The sequence below is a fragment of the Phytophthora cinnamomi genome, assembly GCF_018691715.1.
Source record: "Phytophthora cinnamomi strain GKB4 chromosome Unknown Contig14, whole genome shotgun sequence".
Classification (NCBI taxonomy): Eukaryota; Oomycota; class Peronosporomycetes; order Peronosporales; family Peronosporaceae; genus Phytophthora; species Phytophthora cinnamomi.
Window position 1 is genome coordinate 2,418,895 of NW_027150947.1, and position 12,049 is coordinate 2,430,943.

At 55.8% G+C, this 12,049-nt stretch overlaps 4 protein-coding genes across 5 annotated transcripts; 3 read left to right on the forward strand and 1 right to left on the reverse strand.

Annotated features, from left to right (window-relative positions):
• Nucleotides 1–962: 962 nt before the first annotated feature.
• On the forward strand, nucleotides 963–4,462 carry IUM83_01462 (Transcription intermediary factor 1-alpha; the record flags this gene model as incomplete). The annotated part of the gene is made up of 3 exons (XM_067925317.1): nucleotides 963–998; nucleotides 1,091–2,272; nucleotides 3,971–4,462. The coding sequence occupies 3 exons, from the start codon at nucleotides 963–965 to the stop codon at nucleotides 4,460–4,462; spliced, it is 1,710 nt and encodes a 569-aa protein (XP_067797157.1).
• A 325-nt stretch (nucleotides 4,463–4,787) lies between these two features.
• On the forward strand, nucleotides 4,788–5,360 carry IUM83_01463 (uncharacterized protein; the record flags this gene model as incomplete). The annotated part of the gene is made up of 3 exons (XM_067925318.1): nucleotides 4,788–4,876; nucleotides 4,954–5,129; nucleotides 5,209–5,360. 3 exons carry the CDS (start codon nucleotides 4,788–4,790, stop codon nucleotides 5,358–5,360), a joined length of 417 nt encoding a protein of 138 aa, XP_067797727.1.
• Nucleotides 5,361–5,409: 49 nt separating this feature from the next.
• Nucleotides 5,410–6,439, reverse strand: IUM83_01464 (Ribonuclease H2 subunit B; the record flags this gene model as incomplete). The annotated part of the gene is made up of 2 exons (XM_067925319.1): nucleotides 5,410–5,623; nucleotides 5,709–6,439. The coding sequence occupies 2 exons, from the start codon at nucleotides 6,437–6,439 to the stop codon at nucleotides 5,410–5,412; spliced, it is 945 nt and encodes a 314-aa protein (XP_067797160.1).
• A 205-nt stretch (nucleotides 6,440–6,644) lies between these two features.
• IUM83_01465 (DNA ligase) lies at nucleotides 6,645–9,986 on the forward strand (the record flags this gene model as incomplete). 2 transcript variants are annotated; one of them, XM_067925321.1, is made up of 6 exons in its annotated part: nucleotides 6,645–6,657; nucleotides 6,734–6,761; nucleotides 6,842–7,164; nucleotides 7,255–8,969; nucleotides 9,042–9,827; nucleotides 9,906–9,986. In XM_067925321.1, the coding sequence occupies 6 exons, from the start codon at nucleotides 6,645–6,647 to the stop codon at nucleotides 9,984–9,986; spliced, it is 2,946 nt and encodes a 981-aa protein (XP_067797424.1). The 2 variants fall into 2 exon arrangements, with proteins under 2 accessions (XP_067797424.1, XP_067797423.1); XM_067925320.1 differs by having other exon boundaries at nucleotides 6,737–6,761.
• Nucleotides 9,987–12,049: the final 2,063 nt, after the last annotated feature.

Here is a 12,049-nt window from a genome sequence, read left to right on the forward strand (position 1 = left end):
CTTACTAACCTAACACTGCGTGTAGTGCAGCGCGCCCACAACGCGAGCGGAGCGCTCCAACCAAACTAAACTTACCGTTGCAAAGCGACGACACTTGGCTAGTTGACGGCATCAGAGATGGATATCTGAACAGTGTCAGACTTTATAAGCAGTGTGGCCCAACACAAACCTTGAACGCATCATATACAGTTAGTTGGGAAACACAGGACTCTCCGATACATTGGGAGATACACCAGCTCAGACAGCGAACAGCGCGTCTCCCAAAGGGAGCCCACCCACAAATTTGAAATGACCAAGAAATGACTGAACCGAAATAGCAAAGTTGCCCATCGAGTCTTGATGATCGGAAAATGGCACCGCGGAAGAAGCGGCGAAGGCAAGAGTCTTTTCGCCTAACAATGTTCTAATGATATGGAACGGAACCAGCGCCAACCGAACTGAAGCTAAGTTTACTCCCACCTCTGCTTCCTCTCGTAAGCCCCCGACTCTGTCGTCCTGTCGCAGGCAGCTCCGCCCTTACCACTTCAACATGATTATTTATCGTTGGCAGCATGCAGCGTCTCGACCGCCACGGGCGGCCTCGGAACTTCCGATTCCGAATCGGCGATTCGGAGCGCGCTCTGGTTGTCGCGAGATGGGAAAGCGCGGCCAGGTGTCGCGACTCGAACGCCAGCACAGTCCTGTTGACGCTACCACATGGCCGGAAAGCACAAACTATCGAGCAGACTGAAATCCTCTGCAGGCACCGAGTGCGATGGGTACCTCCACAAACGCATCCTCTACACCGCATTCACATCCGTTTTCACCGTGTATCAACTATCCAAGGTAAATTATAAACTCTCACGGACCGCAGCGGCGCCAAACCCACGACTCGCAGTGCTAACAAATCTCAAGAAGCCTTGGGCCGGACAAGCGGCTGACGCCTCAGCCAGGAAGCGAGCGCCACGCAGCCAGCGGCCAGCATGTACCATGGGGCGCCTCGGGACCGCGGGGACAAGGTGCGTCTTCTTCCCCCCCTGAGTCTTTATACCCCCCGCCCCCTCCCTCTCTAACCTTATCTCCGCGCACAAACTTCCACGGTTCCTCCCAGCGCCAGCGACTCACGCCCCCGCCCAACGAAGTGTGGATGGAAGCCATCATGAGCAAGGGCAAGGCACAAGATGGCTACAAGGCACAAGATGGCTACAACGCGGCTGTGAGCGCCGCGCCGCCCTCGGGCGCCGCCTGGCAGGGCCGCGCCAGGCCGTCGCCCGACTGGGAGGGCCCCCCACCGGCCTCGGCGGCCCCGCAGGGGCCCGTGCAGTACCAGCAGTACGCTGCTGCGTACGCTGGGAGGGCGGGAGAACGCCCCACGCCCTACCAGGGGAGGGCGGCCGAAGCTCCCGCTGGGTACCAAGGGAGAATGCCCGAGAAGGCGACGGGGTACCCCGCCAGAGCCGTGGATGGGTACAAGGGGAGACCCCCCGTGGAGGGCCCTACCCCGTACCCCCAAGGTAGAACGATGCAGTATCAGGCGAGAGTGAACGACGCAGCGCCGACCTACCAGGGGAGAACGACGATGGAAGCGGCGGGATACCAAGGTAGAATGCCCGAAAGAACGGCTGGATACCAGGGGAGACCGGCGGCCTACCAAGGTAGAATGGGCGATGGACCGCCAGGGCCTCAAGGTAGAATGAGCGATGCTCCGCCAGGATACCAGGTCAGAACGAGCGAAGCACCTGCGGGATACCAGGGTAGACCGAGTGATGGAACGCCGGGGTACCAGGTCAGAACGAGCGAAGCTCCTGCGGGATACCAGGGTAGACCGAGTGATGGAGCGCCGGGGTACCAGGGTAGAACGAACGAGCCCAGACCGGGGTACCCAGCGAGACCGCCGGAAGCAGCTACAGGTTACCAGGGCAGGGTGGTTCAGGTCCCAGCAGGCTACCAGGGGCGAGTCGTGGACGGCTCGGCTGGTAACATGTATCAGGGTAGAACGAAGGAAGGCTCGTCCGGGAAGTTGGCGGAGGATTACAAGCGGGAGAGGAAGCTGCCCCCGAGGGTGGAGGAGATGCTCCGCGAGCAAGTGAGTCTGGACGAGTCGGTGCTGCACGATGCGTTCGCAGTGGCGATGGAAGACTTGATCCCGGAAAAGGAAGCCAACTTTGTGGCGAAGGGACTGTGTCACTTGTGCGGTATCAGCGAGAACCACTTCGTCCCGGTGGTGAACTTTTGCCCGCACGCAGATGAGAACCATTCGCTGTGTCGTGAGCATTTACGCAGTGTTTACAGAGTGAGGATGGAGGCGTTGTTCGTCGGCCGGAACGGATCCGCACCCAACCGACGCTTGCTGCGCTGCTTGATTTGCACCCACGGATGCCCGTGCACTGGTTGCACTGCAGGAAAGGAGAAGGAAGTTCAGAAATACAAGCGATATCTGCTGGATACACTTCGTCGCAGTGGACAAGGCTCAACACCTGCAATGAAGGGCGACCGCGCTATTGCTGCCCCCACTGCTGCTGCCACGTCCACCGTCGTCTCAGCGCCAACACCCGAGGGGCGAATGGCGTACGCTAGTGCTCAAAGCATGGGGACGAGCGACGGTCGTCGGTACGCACAGTACCCTCCCACTTCATCGGCAGAAGGCCGTCCTCCTATTCGGCGCGACGGCTTTTCTGCTCGAACCACGGAGCCAGGAAAAACATTCGAAGGGCGTCGACACATGCAGCCTCAGCAGTCCGAGTATGAACAACGTCCGAAAGATGAACGAAATAGTCGTGATGAATATCCCAGCATGCAGGCGCAGCAGAAGACTCCGTCGCAGTATCCTCCCATTCCGAAGCGAGCAGCCAAGGATACCCCTGCTGATATGCTCTCTGTAATGGCTGATAGTGCGCAAGCCACTGATTCCCGAGTTGGTCCTAGAGTTGCTTCGCCACGTGTTCACCCAACCTCCGTGGATTCTCCGCCAGCGACTACTGTTATCAATTGTGCCGAGTCGGAGCAATCTCTAGTTCGACTTTTAAGCTCGTTGCATCAAAATGGAACTCCCAAGACTTCGACGGCGATGGACGCCAGCAGCCAGTCCAGCAAAGACAGCAGCCACCCCCAGAGTGATTCGCGCCACGGTACGAATGGAATTGCTGATGGAAACGGAAATAGCGAGAATGCGCAAGTTTCGGGCGAGGCGGAAGCGGGAACAACACCTCGGGTGTATGCTGGTCGTGGCATCGCTGACAGGCGTCGTCAAACGGATAGCTCTTACCAAGATCAATCATCCACCAGCTCAGTGGACTCAGGTGATAGCACTCCCCGTGAGCGTTCACAGGGTGCACGGCCTGGTGAGGCGAATCTGGCACGGAAGCGGAAAGCAAGCGACAGCGACGGCGAAAAAAGTGAACCGCGGAAGCATGATGCTAGTGCTAGCGATAGCGATGGCGAAGACAGTGCTGCCCCACGCGAATCGGACGACGTGGAATCACGAGATTATTCGAGGGCATCACATCGCGCTGAAGATTCCGGAACTGAAGAAGATAATGAACCCAAGAACCGGTATGGATCTGAGCCGAGATCGTTGCTGAGTACAAAGCGAAACGATCATGAAAGGGAAAGTGCACCCAAGGCTGAAAAGGAGCATCATGTTATTCAGACATCGCAACTGCAACCGCAACCGATGCGTCGTGGACCAGGACGTCCACGTAAGGATGGGACCCCCGCTATGCCACGCGTGGAGAAGAAGATCCCACAAGATCGTAAGACTTCCCCGCCCCCGAAGGCCAGAGGAAGAGGTAGGGGCAGAGGCCGTGGTAGACGTGCTTTTAAACGCCTCAAGCGCGCGCAGAATGACGATGATGACACAGAGGATGAGGCCTACAACGAAGATGACGAAGACCAAGATGAAGACGAAGACGGTTCGGACAGTGAGTTGGACGCCAACCTAGATTTCTGTGAGGTTTGCCAACGCGCTGGTGACCTGGTATGCTGCGATAAGTGCCCGCGCTCTTACCACTTGAAGTGTCTGCACATGACGGAGAACGACTTGCCTGAGGGTGATTGGCAGTGTGACGAGTGCAAGAAACCTTCGCGGTTCGACGCCTACTCCGTTGCTGTGGCTGCAGAGCAGAGTTTGCTGGATAGGTGCCTGAAGGTTGTCGAGTGCTTAAAGTCGCATCCGTTTTCCAAGCCGTTCCTCACGCCTGTGGAAAATGTGCCGCTCTACACGCGGGTGGTGAAGCAGCCGATGGATTTGTCGAAGATCGAGAATAAACTAAAGAAGGGCGCGTACGTCGTGGACAGCAACACTGTCGCTGCTGGTGTGAAGGAACTGGACTCCACGCACTTCGCCAACGATATCCGTCTGATGTGGTCGAACTGCAAGCTTTTCAATGACGATGGATCGGGGATTACGCGTGCGGCCGACATCCTGTCCGCGGGTTTCGAGCGTCTGTACAAAGAGTCCATTCAGCGGCCTCTGTCCTCGTGAGAAGGATGTCGACAGTGGCGTGGATTGGACGCTTGAAAAACTTCACTGAGGGAGCATCGAAGCCACGGGAAGTGATCAACAGCGCCGAAGGATTCGTGCGACCATCTGTGACGTTGGTATCTAGGAGGGTGTTCAAGTAAGTCGCAGTGCATGTGCGCTGCGCAGCGCAAAATCGAGATGATAAGTATGAGTGCGTGCCTTCACCTATTATTACTTGGTTTTGTCATGCCGCGGTTGTTCTAAGTTAAGCCTCTGCTAGGGGCTTCAGGAAACGGGAGGGAGGGTCTAAGCATACTCACAAAAGCCCGGAGTCGTTGTGTTCGTGATGGAGCTTGCCTTGGATGAAGAGGGCGCCCAGGTGACTGCCGTGACGTCTTTCGATTCGAACTTCCCGCCGGTCAACATCTTGGACGGGTGAGCTTGTAGTTATTACGCTGGACTTGCAACTGCGTTCCTTATTGCTCCGTGCTTGCTGCGTTTGCGTATGATAGAGAGCAATCGTCCAAGTGGGTGACGACGGGGAGTTTTCCGCAGGAGATCGTGGTTCAGCTTGCAACGACGGCCTCCGTTGTACGAGCCAAGATGTGGACGCGGAATGCCAAGGAGGTGTCTGTGGAGTCCTGCAGCGGGCCGACGCCGACTAAATGGGAGAAGCTCTTCGATACCAGTAAGGTTGAAAGTGTCGACTGTTGTGTCCGTCTTGTCTAATTGTCCTGTACGTGTAATGTTGTGCTGTCCACCTGCAGAGTTGAAGGAGTCGGACGGAGAGCTGCAGATCGTGAGCGAGAACGTCAAGCCGACCGACGCGTCCTTCGTCAAGTTCCGGATCCTCTCCGGTTGGAACGACTTCGTGGCAGTGCATCGGGTAAGCGTGGAGGGCTCCACGTCGCGGCGGTAAAGAGCTCTATATATTGGTTTAATGCATCCACCACCTTGCCCCCACCCGCTTACTTCTTGCCGAAGAAGGACGTGAGCGACTTCATGCCCGTGCGATCCACGTTGGCCAGCTTGCTCTTCTTCTTGGCCGCCCCGGCGCTCGAGGGCGTGGGGCGCTTGGCCGTGTTTTCCGGCGTCTGGCGCCGATCGAAGCGCTTGAACGTGTCCAGTGGTCCGCCCTCCGCCGCCTTGGGCACCACCTTCACCTCCACCTGCTTCTCCACCCTACACAACAACAACAAGAAAACACCGAGCATCAACATACTACCCCACTCTACCTCACTCTACCCTCCACTCTACCCAAACCTACCCGAATTCCTTGCACAGTAGGTCGATCCACTCAGTGGGGAGGTAGTCCCCCACCACGTCGATGGCTTGTCGGTAGTGGCGCACCACATCTTCCTGCGTAACCCCCTGCGTACCCTCCTGGTTACTCTTCTTCTCCACTCCAGGCAGATTCACCTGCTCCTCCACCGCCGCCGCCTGTGTAGCCATAATAGCGTTGGCCTGCGCCTCCTGATTGGCCAGCACGGCAGCCGCGCGCTCCACCTTGGCGCGTAACCAGCGCGTAACCTTCTCCTCGCTGGCCTTGACGTACATGTCGTCCACTTCTTGCTCGCCGCCCACGCGCTGCACGTCGCACAGGCGCTCCACGGCCTCGGGCGTGAGCGTCTCGAGCTGCAGCAGCCACGTGTTGCCGCTGCGCGCCAGCAGGTCGTAGAGGGACGAGAAGCGCGCGCGATGCGCCCACGCCGCGTCCAGCAGCACGAACAGCGCGTCCAGCGGCGAGAAGAGCGTGAGCGCGCCGCTCTGCAGCACGCGGCCGCCCACGAACCAGCTGCGCGCGTCCTCCACGCGCTGCAGCTCCAGCAGCCGCCGCCGGTCGCGGCTCAGCGCCAGTTGCCGCGTGCGCGCGGCGCCGCGCGAGGCCCAGCGCACCACGGACAGCAGCGGCGCGTCGGTGGCGTCCGCGTGGAAGCGAGAGAGGCCGGCGGCGGCCGGCAGCTCCGCCGGCACCAGCGCCAGCAGCGTGCGGGTCATGGAGGTTACGGTCGCTGCTGGAAGATCGTCACGGTGTAACCCTTTTGGAAATGTTTTCCCGCCAAAAACAAAAGTAACCTGCTTTTTTGGCTACATTTTTTTTGATGGGGGTATGGTGGGGTATGTTGGGTACACTTTTCAGCGCGCCAATTGCTGCTTCAGTAGCGAAAAAAAAAGCTGCAGGTGTTGGGAGTGACTGGTGGTTATGGGGAAGAAAGGTGCGTATGGGGTTATATGGGGTACTCTGTGGGTAGATACACGAGCTGACATGGTGCTGGTGGTTGCGACATGTAGCAGCGCCCAAGACGCAGCGCTCCATCATGTGCGTAGCGTAGCGTAACCCCTTTGGATGGATAAATAAATACAGGAGTGTAACCTTTTTATTTTTTATTTATTATTTAGGTCGTTCTTCGGCGCGGGGGCGTCCACGCCGCCGCCAGCCAAGAAGCGCAAGGCTGCGGACGACGACGACGTCGAGAAATCCGTTGAGGCGCCGCCCAAGCCCGTGAAGAAGCCCAAGAAGGAGGAGAAACAAGAGAAGAAGAGAGAAGAGAAGGAGAAGATGAAAGAAAAAGAAGAGGAAGAAGAAGAGAAGGAGGAGCACGTGGAGGAGGAACCGGAGGACATTGAGATGCCGGGCGCAGAAGAAGAAGAAGAAGAAGAAGAAGAAGAAGAAGAAGAAGAAGAGGAAGAGGAAGAGGAGGTTGTCAAGAGCAAGACGAAGCGTACGTGGATTTTCTCTTTTTTATTGGTGAAGGAGGAGAAAGTTGGAGGCTGACTGACTATTTTGTTTATTTTCTTTTTGTCGTTGCTAGCTGGCCGTCGTCGCCTGCGTCAGCGCGTCGTGGAGGACGAGGACGAGGACAGCGACTTGGAGCTGCCCATGTCGACGGACAAGAAGACGGCGAAGACCAAGCAGGACGAGGTGATTGACATGACGTCGCCGGCGTCGACGCCTGAGAAGGCCAAGAGTCCGAAGAAGAAGGAGACGAAGAAGCCGGTGAAAGCCAAGAGCCCCAAGAAGGAGGAGAAAAAGAAGAAGACGGTGAAGCCGCCTAGTCCGAAGGAGGAGGACGACGAGGATGAAGTTGAAGAGGTGGAAGAAGTGGAAGAGGTCAAGCCAAAGCAACAGACAAAGAAAGAGGTGAAACAGGAGGTGGAGAAGGAGAAGAAAGAGAAAAAGGAGGTGAAGCAGACGGAGACGAAGAAAGAAAAAGCGACGTCGCCTGCTGGCACGAAGGCCAGCTTTTTCTCGCCAGTGTCTAGCAAAAACAGCAAGGCAAAGGCAGCCCCGGCCGACGCCAAGAAAGAGAAGAAAATTACGGATGACCTGGAACCGAAGGCGAAGACTGATGCTAGTGAAACCCAAGACGATGAAAGCGATGAACCCCGGGAAACCCCGTACTTCGCTCTGGCGCACTTGTTCGCGAAGATCGAGGAGGTCACGGGCCGTCTTGTCATCCAGGATCTGCTCACGGCGTTCTTCCGCGACGTCATCCGGCGTTCACCTGATGACCTGCTGGCTTGTATCTACCTGTGCGTGTGTGTCGACCTGGCCCCGCCTTTCGAGAACCTCAAGATCGGTATTGGCGATGCTATCCTGATGAAGGCCATTGGTGAGGCTACGGGCGCAAACCTCAAGTTCATCAAGGAGATGTACCACAAAGAGGGTGACCTCGGTAAGGTTGCCCAGAATGCGCGGTCCAAGCAGAAAACGCTCTCGTTCGCGTCCATGAAACCCGCAGCGTCTAAAGGCAGCGGACTCACCGTCCAGCATGTGTACAACCAGTTCGTCAAGATTGCCAAGATGACAGGAAACAACTCGCAGCAGCAGAAGTGCTCCATCATCAAGGGCCTGTTGGTGAAGTGCGAGAAGGAGAAGAAATCTCAAGCCAACGGCGCGCAGTCTGCCGAAGGAGCCAAGTACATCATTCGTGGACTCCAGGGTAAACTTCGAATCGGTCTGGCAGAGAAGTCAATTCTGATGGGGCTGACGTACGCGTTCATGACGGACAAGACCTACAAAGACAAGGAAAAGCAGCAAGAGGCTCTTGCCTTCGTCAAGAAGGCTTTCGCTGAGTGTCCCAGCTACAACGCTCTCGTTGCTGCGTTCTATGAAGTCCAGAAGGAGGTGCCTAGTGCCCCTTTCCTTCGTGTAAAGGACTTCGCCAAGGTCGCCGAGAAATGTGTGCTGACTCCAGGTACACCGGTGTCACCGATGCTTGCGCGACCGACAAAGGCATACGCAATGGTCTTTGATCGCTTTGAAGGCAAACCGTTCACGTGTGAGTACAAGTACGACGGTGAGCGTGCCCAAATCCACATCCTCCCGAACGGAGAAATTGCCATCTTCTCGCGTAACTTCGAAAACTCCACGGAGCGTTTCCCAGACGTCAAGTTGGCCATCTCAGAAGCTACCAAGAAGAAGGGTATTGTCAAAAGCTGCATCGTCGACGCAGAGGTGGTGGCTGTGGATCGTGCCACCAACAAGCGCCTGCCATTCCAGATTCTGAGCACGCGCTCCCGAAAGGTACGGCATCGAGTTCTAATGATGTACTTTGCACTTACTAACCGTTCCTACGCCTATTTGCCCTACCTGCAGAACGTAAAAGTGGAAGACATTAAGGTGCCTGTGTGTATCTACGCGTTTGACTTGCTGTTCTTGAACGGTGAGTCGTTCCTCTCCACTCCGCTCGCACAACGCCGTGAGAAGCTTCGGGATATGTTTGAGGTGAAGCCGGGCAACTTCGAATTCGCTACATCATTGGACGTAGAGGATTGCGTTGATGTGAAGAATAACCCCGAGGCAATGGATGAAGCCGTGGATAAGGTGCGCACGTTCCTGGAGGAAGCCGTGCGTGAGAACTGCGAGGGTTTGATGGTGAAGACTCTCGAGAAGGAGGCAACCTATGAACCTGCGAACCGTTCACACAAATGGCTCAAATTGAAGAAGGATTATCTCGATGGCATTGGTGACTCTGCTGATCTGGTCCCGATCGGTGCGTTCCACGGTCGGGGCAAGCGTACTGGTGTCTACGGCGCGTACTTGCTTGCATGCTATGATCCGGACACCGAGATGTTCCAGCCCATTACGAAGCTGGGCACTGGCTTGTCGGATGAAGTGCTCAAGCAGTTCTACGACCAACTGAAGGAGAAGGTGGTGGACAAGCCACCTAGCGACTATGCTATCGGCGAAGGAATCAAGCCTGACGTCTGGTTCGAGGCTAGCTGCGTGTGGGAAATCTTAGGTGCTGACCTTTCGATTTCGCCCAAGTACACGGCAGCCATCGGCCTCGTGGCGAAGGACAAGGGTATCTCGCTGCGCTTCCCTCGCTTCATCCGCATCCGTGACGACAAGGATACCACGCAGGCGACCAACTCTTCTCAGGTACGACTTGACTGTCATTGCTTACCGTATGCTATTGGGTAGCTAGCTAATCGTTGGTGTATTCGATTGTCATGCTAGATTGCCGACTTGTACCGAGCCCAGGGCCTCACGACTGTAACCAACGGTGATGAAGAGGAGGATGACGACATGCTTATCTAGACACAACTGGAACTAACATTGTCTCCGCTAAAACTAAAGACAGCTATCAGATCTAGCCTTCGCGGCTAGCTTTCTACCGCTTCGTTGTTGGCTTCATCTTGATAGTTTTTGCGCAGGTATTGCGAAGGCCCCGAAACGCTTTCACGAAACGTTTCAAGCGACGAAGGAGCTTCATGGGCGAGAGCAGCATTCGGCAATTTTTGCCTATATATAAAGGGTAGTATGGGTGATCGGACCTTCGGCCGAGATGGAAGAGCTCCCGCGCAGCGCAGAACGACGGACTTCGACGGGCGTCGACGCCACGATCAGCAACGACTTTTGGTGGAGTTAGAACTGGATGACTCGCTGTATCAAGGCAGCCTGCAAGCTGGAATTGAGCAACATCGCGCGCCGTGGTATCCTACTCCAGATAGGAGATCAACTTACGCCGGAGACAGTCGACATCTCCAGCACAGTGACTACGTGGCCGAACCAAGACAGCGCTTGCAGTCAAGGAATCCTCAAGGTGCAGTGCCCAAGCCACTCACGGAGCGTCAGATGCAGCAGCTTAATGCCAAGAGGCTGTCAAGTCCATACAAGTTGAAGCAGCAGGTGCTGGTCACTCGAAACGACTCAACACCCCACCAGAAGCAATCTCCTCAAAGGGGCAGTGGTGGCTCCACGCGGCGTGCAATCCGTTCGCCCACCATGCAGCAATCACCAGCACATCTCGTCATGGAGTCAATCCGGCAGAACATGCATGTACGCGACCAGGTACTCGCTCACTTACAGCAAGAGATCATGGGTGTATTGCCGTTGCATCGAGCATCTCACGTGGAGAAGAATGTGCCGCAACGAGTGGTGAAGCTGCTGAACAGGATGCGAAGTTTGTCTCTTGCAGTTGTTGAAGCGGTGGTGTATTTGAGCGGAGAGCTGGGAGACTCTAACATTGTGGGTGTTAGTGTCGAGCATGAAGTTTTGGAGCAAGATTTCTTCGGGTATTTGCTGCAGATGACGTCCGACTCGGATTTTCTGGCTTGCTCGCCACAACTCCAGCGCTTTTTCGAGGACTTTGAGGTGAACTTGACGCGCAACCCATTCGTAGACGGATTATCGTTGGATTCGTCAGAGGTACTGCTTTGTTCCTGTCATCAGAGTGCCACGTCCGGCATTTTATTTTGCTCTGCTGCGTCGACCCCTTCGTCTCTCTTGCGGCTATTAAAGCAAAAGCTGGAGACATTTGCGCTGCAAACTCAACGATACCTTCCGGGATGGCAAATTCTACCAGCAGAGCGTGTGGCAGCAGCATTACTGCATTTGATGGACCTTGAAACGCGGTTCAATGCTGTTCGAATGATCCCGAGATATTTGCAATCGCAAATCGACAGCAAGAGATATTTGCATCAACCCCGCGGAGTGGATAATGCGTCGTATGGGTACGGCACGTTTGAAGACGAAAGGATACACCAGCTGGATCGTCAGGACTCTCAAGTATCTCAATCAAGTGACTATGGCCCTCCTCGTGGGATACCTGTGGTTGAAGCGTGGGCGGGCTCACCAATACCGAAGGCTCCTGTTGCACCTGAACCCCAGTCTACACTCTCGGCAGCTTCTGCACAGAATACACCTCACCGACAATCGTCGTCGCCCAAGCCTTCCAATGATGCATCTCGAAGTTCGACAAAGAAAGAGGAAGACACTCGACGACCGTCGTCGGTATGGATACCAATGCCAACCTCGCTTGAGTCTCTCCCTGCGAGGACGGTATCCACCACTCCTAATACTCCTCTACCAGCTTCTAGCACCCCACCGTCCGCACGAAACATACTTGCCGAGAACGATTCTGTTGGGAATGAAGGAAGTGCCGAAGTGGAAATTACTCGTTCGGTTTTACCACCACCCGTGCTCGATATGTCGGCAATAGCCAAATCGTCTTGCAGAAGCACCGATTCCGAGCGGGCGGCATCGAAAAGGAGAAGCAGCAAGGTCACCGAAAAGCCTGACAGCCGTAAATCCTTCATCGATTCTGGAACTCAGATAAGTGAGCGCAGCACACCATCGCTGGCTGTTTCTCGAAAACAGGA